Here is an 18,703-nt window from a genome sequence, read left to right as displayed (position 1 = left end):
ACTTGACAGTCTCAAGGAACATTATCCATTTTCATCTTTCCAATAGACCTCAGGTTACAGCCTAGGAAATTAACACCAAGGGAAACTGAGCTGGCGGTTTGAAGTCACGTAGCCGGTGGACTGTTGAATTGAGACTCAAATTCAAGTGTGGCATTAAGTATGGGTGCTCTCCATTTAGAACTGCAAGGAAATAGATTAACTGCCAAAAAGTTAAAGATAGGTCTTGTCCTCAAGTAAGAGAAGCTGTGTGGTAAGTGGTTTAAAGATACAAACTTTCGGGGCAGGAGGTTGGTGTAGCAGTTGAGGCACCACTTGGAATGCTTGCATGCCGTATCACATTCCCTGGGTTGGGGTCCCGACTCTGCTTCTCATCCAGCTTCCTGCTAATGCACACCCCAGGAGACAGCAGGTGCTGACTCAAGAAAATGGGTCCCTGCCACCACATGGGAGACCCGGATTGAGTTCTAGTCTCCCAGCTTCTGCCGGGCTCAGCTCTTGCAGGCATTTGGAGAGTGACCCAGTGGATAGAAGATTTCTCAGCCTTTCAAATTAAATTAATTAATTCATTAAAACATTTTTATAAAGGATGCAGACTATAGCCTATTTCATAATACAGATTTTTGAAAAGATTGATTTATTATTTGAAAGTCAGAATTACAGAGAGAGGGGGAGAGAGATCAATTATCCATCTGTCGGTTCACTCTCCAGATGGCCAGGGCTGGCCCAGGCTGAAGTCAGGAATCAGGAGTTTCATCCAAGTCTCTCACATGGGTCGCAGGGGCCCCAAACACTTGAGCCATCTTCTGCTGCTTTTTCCAGGCCATTAGCAGGGAGGTGGATCAGAAGTGGAGCAGCCAGGACAGGAACCAGCGTCCATTTGGGATGCCGGCATTTCAGGTGGTGGCTTTACCTGCTATGCCACAATGCCAGCCCTGTGACGTTGTAAGGATGAAACAAGACATTACACCTGAAATACTCAGTGGTCTTCAGCACACAGCAAATACTCATTGTATATTAGATGTACTTATTAATTAAACAGTAATTAATCCATATTTGCAATGATTGATCCATTTGATTTTACCTATGGGCAGTAAATAGGTAGGAAAGAAAGCTCAAGGTTGAAAAGGAAGTAAAACAAGTGCCTTGGTCTTTATCCCAGGTCTGTTGCTAAAACGCTTAATAAATAACAGAGATTTGGCTACTCTCCTTGGTTGACAGTTAAAACCTTTCACGGTGGTTGAAGGCAGCGATGGGAAAACTTTTTTTCTCAGGGTCTCATTTTCTCTGCCTGTGAAGTGTGGAGATCGCTCCGTCCTCACTGTGTTCATGGGGCATCCTGGGGTCCCTCCATACAAAGAAAGCACAGCCCACTTACGAACCCTAGGCCCGGGTGTCAAACAAACGCAGCCTCTGTGTGCAGTGCAAAGTAACTGGCCTCCTCCCCATTTCGGTGGGGGCTCCCTGGACGTGCGAGAGGGACCCAGGTCACTTCGTGTGTTTTACTCAAAGCTGTAGGTTTTAAACTGAAATGCGAACCCGGGGCGCGGGGGGGGGGGTCTTCTCCCCACTTCTCCTGACAGGCATACTCTCCCGGGCTCTGCTGTGTTCTAGTGTCTCTTGTAAGTCCCTCTAGGAGGGATCGTGATTGTTCTTTTGTGTTTGTGTTTCCTAGGACAGCAATCCAGCCACTGGGAAGGCTTATAAAAGGGTGATGTTTTCTCTGCCTCAGCGCTGGTTCGCAATCGGCAGATCTAGGGTGGGACTGAGGGCTATGTGCCTGGGTGATTCCGGCCAGGTGGTCTTTGGAGCCCTGTCTGGCGCGTCTGTGGGCAGCAGCCCTCCCGATAAGGCCTGGCGTGAGACGCAGCGCAGGCCCAGACGCGAGGATGCTCAGGGGGCAGCGGCTTTGGAGCTGCGGATGCTGTTTGCGTCTCCTCGGCACCACGTGATGGGGAGGAGAGCAGCAGCCGGTGGGCTGTCGGAGGCCCCTGCAGCGCGCGTGCTGCTCGGGGTGTGCAGGAAGGGGGGGTGGGGTGTAGATGCCGCAGTCAAGCGGACCTGAGCACTAGAGCTGGGCTGGGGTTGCTGCGGGGCAGAGAGGTCACCGTCCGCCTCGCGGCCTGGGCAGACCTCCTGCTCGCCCCCCCCCCCCCCCATCCTGAATGTCTGTTGGCTTGTTTGCATCCCTGATTTATTATTCTTTGGCTTGCACATCTGGTCGATGTGGCACACATGTGCTCACTGCTGGCTCCGGCTACTTTTTTTTTTTTTTGGTCTTAAAAATTTGTGTCTTCGTGGCAAAAGTAGCAATCCATTGACTACAACCCGAAAGCCATTTACCGTTTTTTTTGGATTCCAGCATTGTCAAACCTTTCATTCAGGGTCTCAGGGAGATTGCCCAGCTGCGTGCTTCTGCTCTCTGACGGCCGCCTAACAGCCCCGACTCTGGCTGCTGTCTTGTGTTTTCCTCCCCACCTGGCCCCTTTGCCTCTCTGAGTCTTTGCCTCAACCAGGACCCCAAGGCCAGACTTACGGTCAAGGCTTAGCTTCCCCTGTTCCTCCTGGTGCCGGACCCCCCCCCCCCCCAATTCATTCTGCTGAATCTTTTTTTTTTTTTTTTTTGACCGGCAGAGTGGACAGTGAGAGAGAGAGAGAGACAGAGAGAAAGGTCTTCCTTTGCCATTGGTTCACCCTCCAATGGCTGCCGCGGCCGGCGCACCACGCTGATCCGAAGCCAGGAGCCAGGTGCTTCTCCTGGTCTCCCATGGGGTGCAGGGCCCAAGCACTTGGGCCATCCTCCACTGCACTCCCGGGCCACATCTGCTGAATCTTAAACTTTATTATTATTATTGTTATTATTTTTGCCTTTTTAAAAAAGTGTAATGCTGTAAGATGAAATACCCAGAGCACTGGGTTTTGAAAGCTGCAGGAAACCTCCACAGAGATGGATGTGTTTACGGAATATGGGCCACTTGGGCGTGTGCATTTCCATCATCCCCAAAGGTTCTCTCGCGGCCTTTCCCATTGCACCCCCACCTTCTGCTCTGCCTCCCACACCAGCACTTTTCTTTCTTTTACCGGAGACTTGTCTTGGCTGACCTAGCACTTCGCATAAGTGGAAGCATGCAGTAAATTCCTTTGGTGCCCAGCATCCTGCACTTGGAATAATGCCCCTGAGATTCACCCATGCCGATTCAGCAGGTTGTTCCCTTTTTGTTGTTGAGTAGTACTCCGCTGCGTGAACATAACCCACACGTTGTTTATCCGCTTGTCTGTTAGACATTCGGGTTGTCCCCAGGAGTTGGCTCCTCTGAATCAGATTCCCACGACTATTGTAGGAGTCTCTTTGTGGATGTGTGTTTTCATTTCATGTGGGTGAACGCTTAGGGGTAGAACTTTGGGTTACAGGGAATGTGTGTATTCAGCTATTTGAGACATGGCCAAACCATTTTTCAAAATGACTGCACCATTTTACCGTTCCATCAGCAACATACACGCCAGTTCTGGGAGTTCACATCCTTGCTTTGTTCAGGATTGACTGCTGACTTTAGCCATTCTGGCAGGCTTCAGGGTGTCACTGTGACTTTCATTGAAACTTCTCTGATGCTTGTGATGTTGGGGAACTTTTGATGAACTTTTTGCTCAAAGGAATCTCTTTTACAAAGGGCGTTTCTGTGAAGTTCAAGTTATTCTTCCAAGTTTTTCCTGGGCTGCTTGTCTTTTCATTATTAATTTGTTAGAGTTATGTATGCATTCTGGATATAAGTCCTGTGACACATGTTTGTAATTACTTTCTTCTAGTCTCTGGCTTGCCATTTAATTTTATTTTAAAGATGTATTTATTTATTTGAAAGACAAAGTGTCAGAGAGAGAGAGAGAGAGAGGGAGAGAGGGAGAGAGGGAGAGAGGGAGAGAGAGAGAGAGGGAGAGAGGGAGAGAGGGGGAGAGGGAGAGAGAGAGAGAGAGAGAGAGAGAGAGAGAGAGAGAGAGAGAGAGAGAATGAGCGCTCTTCCATTTGCTGGTTCATTCTTTAAATGACTGAAGTAGCCAGGGCTGGGCCAGGCGGAAGCCAGGAGCCAGGAACTCCATCTGACCCTCCCAAATGAGTGGCAGGGCCGCTTGCATTTGCTGAGAACAGTGGAGTTGTGAGTTTCCACGCTGACTACCGATGGCAGGTCTGTGGTGCCTCCTCCGCGTCGTGTTGGATGGCGTGTGCCATGCTCTTTGCTGCTTGGCCTTCCTGCTCTGGTTCCTGACAGCTTACCACTCCTGCTCCCTGAGCAGCGCAGGCAGGAATGTCCGGGTGAAGTCCTCCAGCACCTTGGTTTTGGGCACTCCTTGTTTTCTTGTGGGGATTTCCTTTCTTGATTGCCTCTGTAGCCCAGCCACGAAACTGAAACAGCGCTTTTTTCTTTTTAAGACTGATTTATTTATTTGAAAGTCAGAGTTACACAGAGAGAGAAAGAGAGGCAGAGAGAGAGAGAGAGAGAGAGAGAGAGATCTTCCATCTGCTGGTTCACTCTCCAATTGGCTGCAACAGCTGGAGCTGTGCTGATCCGAAGCCAGGAGCCAAGAGCTTCCTCCTGGTCTCCCACGCGGGTGCAGAGGCCCAAGAACTTGGGCCATCTTCTACTGCTTTCCCAGGCCATAGCAGGAGGGCTGCATTGGAAGTAGAGCAACTGGGATTGCCAGCACTGCAGGTGGTGGTTTTACACACTATGTCACAGCGCCACCCCCCCTCCCCCTTTTAAGTCTAATGTTTTGGTTTATGTTTCCAGGAATCTCTGATCTAGCTTCACCCTCCAAGGAATATCTGCATCCTGAACTAAGAAAAGGCAACAAACCTTTCCAAATGAACATCAGGGAAGCCAAATATCTTTAGGAAGAACCAGGGCTCCTGTCTACAAGCCAGCTTTGACATTGGCTCATTCATTCATTCATTCATTCACCTACTCACTCTCGAGGCTTTATCTCCTTTGTTCTCTTCTGGGACATCTGGCTGGGGACGCAATAGGCATCTTCCTTCTACAAAATTTTACTGCAGGCCTTGAGTGTGCGTCATATGAAGACAGAGCTTTTGGGAGGTGCAGGTGAGGCCCAAGGCTTGGATGAAATCATAGGCACCTGCAGTAGCGTTGGGACAGAATGGCTACTTGCTCAGGAGACACCAAGCAACAAATTTAGATGCTGGGTGCTGGAGAACCCAGAGGCTGGAGCATTGTGGGTGCTCAGAGAGACTGGCAGACACCTTGGCCTTGGGGGGCTGGATGTACATTCAGGAGGGGATGAGGTAGACACTGCCTTAGAGAGGCATTGCTGAGCCTGCATCTCAGGGGGCAGTGAGAGGCCTACCAGGCCGAGACAGAGGGGTGCACACAGAGCGGACAGGTGGCTGCACGAGGCTTAGATGGCAGCTGTTTCTTTGGGAACCTTATCCAGGTGCCTCTCATTCCTCGGCTACTTCCTTTCTGTTGTATGCACCCTTGGTTTTGTCATTTTACTACTGCTTCCACAGCTGCATGGGTTCTTTTTCTTCTCTTTATGGTCACATGTGTCTGGGAGGTGCAGTGAAACAGCAACAACCCCTAGCTGACCTCCTGCCTCGCTGCCCGGTCCACCCCCAGGCCTTGGGGCTGCCGTCTGTGCCCTTCGCGGTCTGATGCCATGTCGTCTTTTCCACCAGAGTGGGGACATCCTCAGCACCATTGGCTACGACAGCATCATCCAACATCTGAACAATGGCCGCAAGAACTGCAAAGAGTTTGAAGAATTTTTGAAGGAAAGGTAGGATGCTCTCTGCTCTCTGGACAGGGTGGCCAAGATGCCCCTGCAAAACAAGGAATGGTTACTGATATTTGCTTGTGCTTAATGTTTCTGTAGACTCCGCTATGGGTTATTGAATGACACTTAAGAAGTAAAAGATGTATCTGTTTTAAAGTTCTTTCTTTCTTTCTTTCTTTCTTTCTTTCTTTCTTTCTTTCTTTCTTTTTCTTTTTGACAGGCAGAGTGGACAGTGAGAGAAAGAGAGACAGAGACAGAGAGAAAGGTCTTCCTTTGCCGTTGGTTCACCCTCCAATGGCCGCCACGGCCGGCGCACCGCACTGAACCGAAGGCAGAAGCCAGGTGCTTCCCCTGGTCTCCCATGGGGTGCAGGGCCCAAGGACTTGGGCCATCCTCCACTGCACTCCCGGGCCACAGCAGAGAGCTGGCCTGGAAGAGGGGCAACCGGGATAGAATCCGATGCCCCGACTGGGACTAGAACCTGGTGTGCAGGCGCTGCAAGGCGGAGGATTAGCCTGTTGAGCCACGGCGCCGGCAAAGTTCTTTCTTAAAAATATTTTAATTTTTATTTATTCAAGAAGCAAAGAGGGGCAGGTAGAGAGAGATCTCCCGTCTTCTGGTTTGCTCCCCAAATACCCACAATGGGCTGGGCTAGGCTGGGCCGGGCAAGGCTGAAACCAGAAGGAACTCAGGAACTCAATCCAGGCCTGCAGGGTATGCTAAGCACTCAAGTACTTGAGCCACTACCTGCTGTTTCCCAGGGTGCACATTAGCGGAAGCTAGAATCAGGAGTGGAGCCGAGACTTGAACCAGGCCTCTGATATGGGATGCAGGCATCCTGATCACATCTTAACTGCTGTGCCAAATGCCTGCCCCTGTCCAGAAATTCTCAGAAACCAGTTTGAGAGAGATCTATGAATGAAACAGCAAGCAAAATATAGTGAGCAAGCAAAATATACCGAGAAGTACAGCATGAATGACGGTGAAAGACCGGATGGAGGGGGAGACAAGGGCAAACAGAGGGAGGACGGGAGTAATTGCTTCACAGAGGCAGAAATCGCTGCGAAGGTGCACTTGACAGGTGACAGTGTGTCCGGATGTCTGGGGGGGGGGGCAGTGATATTGGAGGTGGGGATGAGCATGGCCCAAGTGGTAGGAGGGTGACAGAGCCACAGGAAAGACGTGGCCAGGTCATGTTCCCATTGAGGCTCTAGAGGAAATGTGCTTCCTGTCTTCCTTTTTTTTTTTTTTTTTTTTTGACAGGCAAAGTGGATAGTGAGACAGAGAGACAGAGAGAAAGGTCTTCCTTTTTGCCGCTGGTTCACCCTACAATGACCGCTGCGGCCGGCGCACCACGCTGATCCGAAGCCAGGAGCCAGGTGCTTCTCCTGGTCTCCCATGCGGGTGCAGGGCCCAAGCACTTGGGCCATCCTCCACTGCCTTCCCGGGCCATAGCAGAGAGCTGGCCTGGAAAAGGAGCAACCGGGACAGAATCCGGCGCCCCGACCAGGACTAGAACCCGGTGTGCCGGCACTGCAAGGTGGAGGATTAGCCTGTTAAGCCATGGCGCTGGCCCCTGTCTTCCTTTTATAATTTATTTTTTATTTATTTGAAAGGTAGAATTACAGAGAAGGGGAGAGAGAGAGAGAGAGAGAAAAATCTTTCATTTTCTGGTTCATTCTTCAAAGTCAGGAGCCTGGGGCCGGTGCTGTGGTGTAGCTGGTAAAGCTGCTGCCTGCAGTGCTGGCATCCCAAATGGGTCCAGTTTGAGTCCTGGCTGCTCCACTTCTAAGCCAACTCTCTGCTATGGTCTGGAAAAGCAGCAGAAGATGGCCCAGGTCGTTGGGCCCCTGCACCTGCGTTGGTTCACCCCCCAAATGGCTGCCACAGCTGGAACTACGCTGGTCCGAAGCCAGGAGCCAGGTGCTTATCCTGGTCTCCCATGCGGGTACAGGGCTTAAGCACTTGGGCCATTCTCCACTGCCTTCCTGGGCCACAGCAGAGAGCTGGAGTGGAAGAGGAGCGACCGGGACTAGAACCCGGAGCCCATATGGGATGCCAGCGCCGCAGGCAGAGCATTAACCTAGTGAGCCATGGCGCCGGCCCCACATTGTCTTTTTATAAAGATATCAGTCACATTGGATTCAGAGCTCCAACACTCCAGTACACTCATTTTAATTCAGTTACAATAGCAGGGACCTTATTTCCAAAGAAGGTCTTATTCTGAGAAATTAGGGGTTGAGATATTTATTTATTTGAGAGACAGAGTTACAGAGAGGCAGAGGGAAGGAGGGAGGGAGCAAGAGAGAAAGGTGTCTTCCATTTGGTGGTTCACTCCCCAGATGGCCACAACAGCTGAAGCTGAGCAAATCTGAAGCCAGGAGCCAGGAGCTTCTTCTGGGTCTCCCATGTAGGTGCAGGAGCCCAAGCACTTGGGCCATCTTCTACTGCTTTCCCAGGCCATAGCAGAGAGCTGGATTGGAAATAGAGCAGCCAGGACTCGAAGCAGTGCTTACATGAGATGATGGTGCTGCAGGTGGCGTCTTTACCCTCTATGCCACAGTGCCAGCCCCATAAATGTCTTAAAAAAAAAAAGATTCCCTCTGCTCCAACAAAGAACGTATCATTCATTTGAAGATTTGATTGGCACATACATTAAAAATGAGCAAGACAGCAGGAGTTATGGTGAAAGCATTTCGTCTTCTGTGCTGGTTCTGATTTGTGGGCTGCCCGGGCCCTGGACTTAGGACCATCCTAAGGCAGCTCTCGAGCCTGGTGGGAAGGGCCATATCTGGTGATATTTGACAGGGTTGTTGGAGGGGAAATGGCTCAGAGATTATTCCTAGTCTAGGGGAGAGGTCAAAGGGACCAGGCGTTTTCAAGGAGGGGTTGATGAGGGAAGTGTGGCCAGCTGAGCACTCAGAGGAGTGGTACCCCATCCGTGTTTCCCAGCCTGTTCTGTCCACTTGCTGTGGCCCTGGTACATGGCAGGAAGCTGAAGGCTTGGTTTCCATCTGTCTCCCTTCCCAGCTTCTGAGCTCCACCGGGCAGCTCTCATATCACGGTCTTCTCTGTGTTCTTAGCGCTGAATATGATGCCTGGCAGATCACAGATGTCCAGTGAATGACACATTGATGAGCACATGAGAGGGGAAATTTGAATGGGTGGCAGGAGGATGGCCTAGGTAAACTCTCCCTGTATTCAAGGGTGATTTCTGGGAAGTCCTAGTCCCAGCGATTTCTTCATTGGCTGCGGCCCTAGCACCCACTGCTCCCCAGCAGTGCAAACGCCCTCCTGATCTCCTTCCTTCTTCTCCTGCCTTCAGGAGGATGAGGGTGTAGTTTCACTTCTGTGAAAGTGCCTTCCTTTTTCCAAGAGCATGCCATTGTGTCTGCTAGAAATCTCTCCATAACTGAACAGGATTCTTGCTCAATCTGTAGTTCTGAGCATGCTAACAGAATCAGAAAGACACAAAGGAGCACTCACTTGCATGGTTCCGGAGCAAATAGACAGGGCTGCCCACAGGGCCAGCAGCATTATGGAGCTAAGTGACACACAGCCACACAAAAGTGCACCTTGCCAAGGAAGGACGGGGGAAGAACTTTTAGTGTCTGCATCCTCTTAATTTGTTCTTCTTTCTTTCTTTTTTTTTTTTTTTAAAGATTTATTTATTTATTTATTTTTTGACAGGCAGAGTGGATAGTGAGAGAGAGAGACAGAGAGAAAGGTCTTCCTTTTTGCCGTTGGTTCACCCTCCAATGGCCGCTGCAGCTGGCTCATCGTGCTGATCCGAAGCCAGGAGCCAGGTGCTTCTCCTGGTCTCCCATGCGGGTGCAGGGCCCAAGCACTTGGGCCATCCTCCACTGCCTTCCCGGGCCATAGCAGAGAGCTGGCCTGGAAGAGGGGCAACTGGGATAGAATCCAGCGCCCCAACTGGCACTAGAACCCGGTGTGCCAAGATTTATTTATTTATTTGAAAGACAGAGTTACAGAGAGGCAGAGGGAGGGAGGGAGGGAGGGAAGGAGAGAAAGAGAGAGAGAGAGAGAAAGGTCTTCCATCTGCTGGTTCACTCCCCAGATGGCCACAATGGCCAGAGCTGCATTGATCTGAAGCCAGGAGCCAGGAGCTTCCTCTGGGTTTCCCACATGGATAAGGGGACCAAGGACTTGGGCCATCTTCCACTGCTTTCCCAGGCAACAGCTGAGAGCTGGATCGGAAGTGGAGCACCTGGGCTTTGAACCAGCGCCCATATGGGATGCCGGCACTGCAGGCAGTGGCTTTACCTGCTGCGCCACAGCACAGACCACTAATTATTTTCATACATGTAAATTTTTAAATTTACTTGAAAGGCAGAGAGACAGAGACAAAGAGCAGACAGAGGTCTGGTTCACATCCCAAATGCCTGCTGGGCCAGGTCAAAGCCAGGAGCCCAGAACTCCATCCAGGTCTTCTAATGGGTGGTAGGGACCCAAGCACTTGAGCTATCTATCTTCTGCTGCCTCCCAGAGTGTGCATTAGCAGGAAAATGGTTCAGAAGGAGCAGAGACTTGAACCCAGGCTCTCCAGTATGCACCAAACACTCACCCTTCATAAGCATCTTTTATTTATTTATTTATTTTTTAATGTAGGAGACTCTTTTAGGAAACAATTTGTCCTATAGAAAAAAAAAATGTAAAATGCACTGATCCCTTCAGATTTTCTTTAGCTTTCTTTTTCTTTTTTAAAAAAGATTTATTTATTTACTTGAAAGTCAGAATTACACAGAGAAAGGAGAGACAGAGAGAGGTAGAGACACAGAGAGAGATCTTCCATCCGCTGGTTCATTCCCCAGATAGCCGCAATGGCTGGAGCTACGCCAATCCAAAGCCAGGACCCGGAAGCTTCTTCTGGGATCAAGGACTTGGGCCATTCTCTACTGCTTTCCCAGGCCAGAGCAGAGAGCTGGATCGGAAGTGAAGCAGTTGGGTCTTTTTTAAATTTTTATTATTATTATTATTATTATTTTTGACAGGCAGAGTGGACAGTGAGAGAGAAACAGAGAGAAAGGTCTTCCTTTTTGCCATTGGTTCACCCTTCAATGGCCGCTGCGGCCAGCACGCTGCGGCCGGCACACCGTGCTGATTTGAAGGCAGGAGCCAGGTGCTTCTCCTGGTCTCCCATGCGGTGCAGGGCCCAAGCACTTGGGCCATCCTCCACTGCCTTCCCGGGCCATAGCAGAGAGCTGGCCTGGAAGAGGGGCAACCGGGATAGAATCCGGCGCCCCGACCAGGATTAGAACCCAGTGTGCCGGCGCCGCAAGGCGGAGGATTAGCCTATTGAGCCGCGGCGCCAGCCGCAGTTGGGTCTTGAACCAGCACCCATATGGGATGCCAGCGCTACAGGCAGTGGCTTTGCCCACTACGCCACAGTGCAAGCCCCCTTTAGCTTCCTTGTCTTCTGGGAAAGTCAAATAAAATCAGATTTAATTCTCCATTTTCAAAAAGCGTGTGGTTTTATGGTCTAATTCTTTTAAAGTTATTGGTTGTATCTTTTTATCCATCCTATCTGCATACCTGCATAAAGAACTATCTATCCCAGGGACAGGCAATTGTCCTAGTGATTGGATGCGACTGGGACAGCCACATCCCATATGGGACTGCCTGGGCTGGAGTTCTGGCTTTGCTTACAATTCCAGCGTCTTGCTCTAATGCATTTCATGGGAGGTAGCACATAGTGGCTCAGGTAGTTGGATCCCTGCCACCCACATGGGAGACCTGGCTGAATTCCTGACTCCTGGCTTCCACCTGGCCCAACCCCAGCTGTTTTGGTTATATAGGAAATGAATCAGTGGTTAGGAGATCTGTCTGTCTCTATCACAGTCTTTATACTTCTCAGATAAATAAACAAATAAATAAATAAATAATTTTAAAAAGAAACGTCCATTAAAATCATCACCAAATGTTTGTACTAATTTGTTGGTGGAATTTGGATGCTTTGCTACTTCCCTCTCTGTACTTTTTGTTTATTATCTTTATACATAATGAATGTGTATTATTTTAATAAAATAAAGTCAGTATTTGAAAAAGGCAAGTGAACGACTGTGAGAGACTTTGTAACATGTGTAAGACTAAATATTATATTCAGAGTACATAAAGAACTTGGAGGGACCAGCATCATGGTGCAGTAAGTTAAGCCACCCCATGCCACATGCATCCCATGAGTTTGAGTTCTGGCTACCCTGTTTCCAAGCCAGCTTCCTGCTAATGCACCTGGGAAGTTGGTAGAAGAAGGTCCAAGTACCAGGGCCTCTGCTACCCATGTGGGAGACCAGGATGCAATTCCAGGCTCCTGGCTTCAGCCTGGCCTAGCCCTGCCTGTTTTGGTCATTTGGGGTATGAACCAGCAGATGCAAAAATCTCTTTCTCTCTCTGTCTCTCCCTCTCCCTCTGTCACTCAGCCTTTCAAATAAATAAAATAACTCATTTTTAAAAAGAACTTCTGGGGCTGACGCTGTGGCATAGGTAAAGCCGTTGCCTGCAGTGCTGGTAATTTGGGCACCGATTTGAGGCCTGGCTGCTCCACTTGCGATACAGCTCCCTGTTAATGGACCTGGGAAGGCAGTGAAGGATGGCCCAAGTGCTTGGGTCCCTGCACTCATGTGGGGGACCCAGAGGAAGCTCCTGGCTCCTGGCTTCAATCTGCCCAGCTCTAGCTGTTGAGGCCATTTGAGAGGATCGTTCTCTCTGCTTCTCTCTCTCTCTCTCAGTATGACTTTCAAATAAATAAATAAATAAATCTTAAGAAAACTTCAGTTAAAAAATTGCACGTAACTTACAGCAGAAGAATTAAGAAAAGCCCAATAAATGTATAAAATAACGTACAATCACAGTAGAAATCTTGGAAATGCAAAGTGAAATGAGAGCTCTTTCTTATGCCTTCCCCAGGGTGGTAGCATAAAAAAGAGTAATATCTATTTTGTGGGTGAGGGCTCCTGGGAACTGGAGCTCTTATATACTTTTGGTGGAAGTGCAAATTGAGAAAGCTTTGTTCAGAGGGCAACTTGGCATGACTTTTCAAAACTTAAAATGCGCTTGCCTCTGATACAGTAATTCCACTTTCTCAGAACTCTTAGACAAGCACTCAGAGGCATGCCGAAAGTGTTCATTTAGCTTTTCTTCTGGTGGAGGGGAAAACCTGGAAATAAATGAGGTGAGAATTCTGCACTACTATGTTATGAACATGATGGAGTTGTGTGTACTGATAAGGCAAGTGCCAGATGCCGCCTTACCAGGTGAAAAGAAGACCAACAAATAATACAATGGTCCCGATTGTATAAACAGCTAAAGGTATGTATAAGTGATTAGTGCAATATGAGTACAAGTGTGGAAATGCGAAGAAAAACACCTGGGAAGATTCAGCTTATGCTGTGGCTACCTGCAGAGAGGTGGGGTGGGAGGAGAGCATGAAGGGGGACTTTCGGGGTTCAACTCTGTCTGGTGGCAGAGTCCCAGACACTTGGGCCATCCTGGGTTGCTCTCCTGGGCATGCCAACAGCACAGACAGCAGCTTAACCCGCTGTGACACAAGATTGGCCCCAGAAGGAGTTAAGAATAACTCCTTCACAGAAGTGAAGACATGCCAACTACAGATGGCCTGCTCTGAAATCCCCCTTCTTTGCTATCGTTGCGTTGTATATTTGAGTTGACTGTGAATGAGGAACTGTAGCAGTGGTAACAGGGCCCTCTTCGAGAGGATGGAAGAAATGGGGACCTCTGGGGTATAGTTTTTAATAGAAATAACTCTTAATTCACTGTTTAAAAATGCTCAGTTTTGCTATGGTATCCATGCTAGGGACTTCTAGCTAGAGAAGACCACGCTGGGGAGGAAGGCCCCTGGTCTTTCTAGTCCCTGTTCCATAGAGTTTCTGGTCCCTGTTTTGCATTTTAGAGAATGGAGCTATATCCAAGCTTGTACTGACAAAGATGCAGTTTTGCCTTCAAGGGCAGTGGCGTGCAATAGGCATTCCATGGCTAGGAGTCAGCTCTAAGACATCCCCATGACTTTCTCTTCTGTCCCCCAGGGCAGCGATCGAGGAGAAGTATGGCAAAGACCTGCTCAACCTCTCCAGGAAGAAGCCGTGTGGCCAGTCTGAGATCCAGTAGGTACCATGCTTCTTTCTGCTTCTGCAGAGTTGCCAGTAGGTTCAAGTGTGTTCACAGTGGAGAAAGATTGAGACTAGCAGGAGAGAGGCTGGAAGGGACAATGCAGGCACAAATCATCATTAAGATTTTTTAAAATTGTGCTCAAAGTCTTTTATGGGTATTTGTTTTCATTGGTAGGATTGTATTATGTATAATTTTATACTGGAAATTTAATAAAAGGACTTACCATTATATATTTTAAAATAATATTTTAAATAAAATAATTAGAAAATATGTGAGATTATGCATGTGCATATTTATGGTTTGTGATACTTATGAGAGTGTCTTTGCACCATTTTGTAGTTCTCAGCACCTAAATTGCCAAAATGATTTATTCTTCAGTCATTCATTGACTACTCTGAGGGTACAGAGATGAGCAGGGCACAATGCCTGCTTTAGCACCACACTCCCTCATATATATAGGGCTGGCTTCCTGGCCATTATACGGAACCTACACTCAGAAGGGCTTCGTAATTGGTCTAATGCTCTGTGGTCACCATTCAGAGATTCTTAATAATTTATAAACAAGGGATCCCACATTTCCATTTTGTGGTGTGCCTCACAGATTATGTAGCTGGTCCTACTCATATGGAAATCTCTAGATTTCTTCCCCAACCTGAGCCTGTTGAGGAAGGCTTGGGAGAACAGGTCAGGCCTCTCTCTGCAGGTGTGATCACATGACATACCTGGTCACTGCTCTGGCTGCATTGCATATACCTGCAGGGGTGCACCGGGGGTCCCCTCCGCCTCAGGGGTCCTGATGAGGGCAGATGGGACATTGCCCTTCCTCTTCTCGTGCTTGTAAAACACACACATAGCTTTCTATAAAAAAGGAAGAAAGAAAGGAAGAAAGAAAGGAAGGAAGGAAGAAAGGAAGGAAGAAAGAGAGAGAAAGAAATATGGAACTGTGAACCTAAACACACACACACACACGTCCATGCACACATGCATGACAACACACACACACATGCACACACGCACACTCATCCCAGAATTGGACTATTGAGAAGGAGGAAGATATTGAGAGATATGTCAAATATTAATGGTTTCGTAAGCCTAAAAAAACTTGTTATACTCTCAGATGTAGGACATTAGTACAAGGAGAGGTTTTTTTTTAATTCATTGATAAATTGTACTTTATTTTTATGATTTTAAGTGCTATTTTTAAAAATATTTATTTGTTTATTTGAAAGGCGGCAGAGGCAGAAAGAGAGAGAGAGAGAGGTGTCTTCCATCTGTTGGTTCACTCCCCAGATGGCCGCAATGGCTGGAGCTATACCCATCTGAAGCTGGAGACAGGAACTTCTTCTAGGTCTCTCATGTGGGTGCAGGGGCTCAAGGACCTGGGCCATCTTCCACTGCTTTCCCAGGCCATAGCAGAGAGCTGGACTGGAAGTGGAGCAGCTGGGTCTCGAACTGGCGCCCATATGAGATGTCAGCACTGCAGGCAGCGGCTTTTACCTGCTAGGCCACATCGCTGGCCCCTTAAGTGCCTATTTAAAAAACACACATAAAAGTAAAAAGACAAGCATAATGCACAGCTGCATACCCATCCCCATCCCCAGGATTTTACAGTTCTTTACTTAGTCACATGGATGTTGTGATTTTCACGCTGTCACCTAGGTTTTCAGTTATTAACAAGTTAAATGCTTTACATGTAGACCTGAAATCAGCTATTTCTCCAAGTAACATCTGTTTCAGTGATTAATTGTATTTCAGGACTAAACTCCATTCCAGTGCTGGTTATTGTCATGGAGGTGTCAATGTTTCTAGGTCCTTTCAGGGGTCAGATTTATTATTTGTTTATTTATTTATTTATTTATTTATTTTTAATTTTTGACAGGCAGAGTGGACAGTGAGAGAGAGAGACAGAGAGAAAGGTCTTCCTTTGCCGTTGGTTCACCCTCCAATGGCCGGCGCACCGCGCTGATCTGAAGGCAGGAGCCAGGTGCTTCTCCTGGTCTCCCATGGGGTGCAGGGCCCAAGCACTTGGGCCATCCTCCACTGCACTCCCAGGCTACAGCAGAGAGCTGGCCTGGAAGAGGGGCAACCAGGACAGAATCTGGTGCCCCGACAGAACCCAGTGTGGCGCCGCAAGGCGGAGGATTAGCCTATTGAGCCGCTGCGCCGGCCCAGGGGTCAGATTTTAAAAGTGTGAGTTCATATTGATAATTTAACTGCATAGGGTTCTATCTAACCTTAATTTTATGTTCTTATTTCTTTACTCTTATACCGAAAATCTGACAATATTATCATAATTATTTGCTTTATATGACAATGCATATTAACATGTTTAAAAAACAATCAATATTTTTACTAATAATATATTTTCTGAAGTTAGTTTTAGATTTTAAGGATTGTTGTCTTTTTCCTTTTTGTTTTTTTTTAATGTAAGATATTTGTATATTCAAAGATCAAAACTGATTTAACTTAGATAAGTTTTACTGTTGTTCAAAAAGGGTTTAGACCATTTTATAGAAGATTAGTGGGTCAGTTGACCAAAAAACTTGATTTAAAAATTAAATATAAGATATTTGGAAATCTATTCAAAAACTCTTGTGGAGATGTGATTTTCCATAGCCATACTCTCTCCACCACGTCCTGGGGATGATATTTAGCTCAGAAATGGTATTTCTTATCTTCTTACACATTTGACATTTGACTTAGAACACAGAGCGAATTTAACACCGTTCCCTTGTGCTCCTTGGTAAAGCCAGGCAGTTTTCTTCTAAGTGTGTGCCTCCAACAGGAAAAAGCCACAGGGTTGGAGAACTGGAACTGTGTTTCCAAGGCTGATGTGAGAGGCTATTTAGGTGACTGTGGATGAATGGGAAGGCATCTGTAATCACAAGCCAGACTGCCTGCAGACTGGAACTCCAGATTGCCAAATTGCAGTGTAGTGGTCCGACCAATCCTAAGTGAACACTTTAAAGTGGCCTGGGAGGTAAGGTCTCTACTTATGTGGCAGCTGTGAACACAGATCCTTTCTACAGAAACACAGTGAACTTATAATGCACACACACACACACACGTTACCACAATAAGAGTTAGCAGAAGTAATAATAGCAGAAATAGACATGCAAAGATTTTGGATACTAGAATTAACAGGTTCAAAAAGCAAGTATATGTAATTTGATTCAAGAAAATAAAAGTGAAGTTAAAGCATGAGCCAGTGACTTTTGGAAGTGTCCAAGAATTTTGCAGGAGAACCAGAACTTATACAAAGAAATATAGCATACTTAAAATTAAAAAGTCAGTACAGGCATTAAGCAACACATGGAACATAATTAGGGAATTAGAAAAACAGAAATGAAGAAGTCACCAGGGGCTGGCATGAAGGAGAAGTTAGTCAATGCTTAGAAAATTTCATTAGGACGAACAAGTTCAAGTTCTGAGTATGAGTGCAACATGGTTGCTACAGTTAATAACAACATACTGGATTCCTTTTTTTAAAGACCCAATTTGTTTATTTGAAAGACAGAGTCATAGAGAGGCAGAGGGGGAGAGAGAAAGAGAGGGAGAGAGAGAGAGAGAGAGAGAGAGAGGTCTTCCTGCTTGCTCACCCCCCAGATGGCTGCAATGGCTGGAGCTGGGCTGATTTGAAGCCAGGAGCCAGGAGTTTCCTCTGGGTCTCCCACGAGGGTGCAGGGGCCCAGGGATTTGGGCCATCTTCTACTGCTTTGCCAGGCCATAGCATAGCAGAGAGCTGGATTGGAAGTAGAGCAGGAATCAAACTAGTGCCCTTATGGGATGTGGGCACTGCAGGTGGAGGCTTTACCTGCTACACCACAGCACCAGCCCCATTATATTGGATTCTTGAAACGTGCTGAGAGAGTAGATTTTAAGTGGTCTGACTATAAAAAATGATAAGCAAGGTAATACATAAGTTAATCTGCTCTATCAAGCCATTTTACACTATTGCCTATTTTAAAACACTTTACACAATAAACATGCATCATTTTAATTTGTTGACTTAAAAAAGGTTATAAAAAGGAAATCAGAATTCATCAGAGAAAAAGAATAGAGATTCAGAATAAAGAAAAATTACGAGACATGGAGAATAGAATGAGAGATCTAATGCACATCTAATCATGAGGGATAATAGGGAGAATGTGAAGAAATTTAGGGAGCAACAGAGGTCGAGGATTTTATAGAATTGATGGGAGCCATAAATACTCAGGTTTAGGAGGCAAAACAAATTCCAAGATTGATAAATTAGAAATTCCCAACTACATAAGAATAGTCAAGCCAAGTAGGATCCAGGATAATGAAAAAGCCCTAAAGGAATACAGAAAGAATGACAAGGAGTGTTTATTAGAGTGACAACTGGTTTTTCAACAGCAACAAGGAAACCAGAGGGATTGTGGAATTATATCTTCAAATCACATAGAGGAAGTAACTATCAACTTGGAATTACATAACCAGAGAAATTTTTTTCAGGAAAGAAGAAAAAATAAAGATATTTTTAGGCAAACAAAAATAGAGTTAACTATGAGCAGGACTTCAGCCAAGAAATATCTAAAGGGTATACTTTAAGGAAGAAAGAAAACAATATAGGCCAAAACGTTTGTAGTGCAAGAAAGAATAGTGAGCAAAGAATATGGCAAATCTGGGTGTATATAATGTTTATATAAAGAAATGGTATTAATTTTAGGGATTTTAAAAAATAAGATGGACCCAAACTGTTGGATAATAAAACCATATAATTTTTTAAGATTGATTTATTTATTTGAAAATCAGA

The 18,703-nt window shown here is 46.8% G+C and overlaps 1 protein-coding gene across 1 annotated transcript in view; it reads left to right on the top strand.

The window, feature by feature from the left end:
* PSTPIP2 (proline-serine-threonine phosphatase interacting protein 2) overlaps positions 1–18,703 on the top strand; it is a 77,706-nt gene that overhangs the window by 26,386 nt on the left and 32,617 nt on the right. Inside the window, exons 2-3 of the mRNA XM_062201603.1 lie at positions 5,684–5,784; positions 13,842–13,919. Of these exons, the coding sequence (XP_062057587.1) occupies positions 5,684–5,784; positions 13,842–13,919 (179 nt within the window). The remainder of the gene's footprint in view (positions 1–5,683; positions 5,785–13,841; positions 13,920–18,703) is intronic.

This window comes from Lepus europaeus, chromosome 9 (assembly GCF_033115175.1).
Source record: "Lepus europaeus isolate LE1 chromosome 9, mLepTim1.pri, whole genome shotgun sequence".
In the NCBI taxonomy this organism is placed as follows: Eukaryota; Metazoa; Chordata; class Mammalia; order Lagomorpha; family Leporidae; genus Lepus; species Lepus europaeus.
This window is presented reverse-complemented; position numbering and strand designations above follow the sequence as displayed.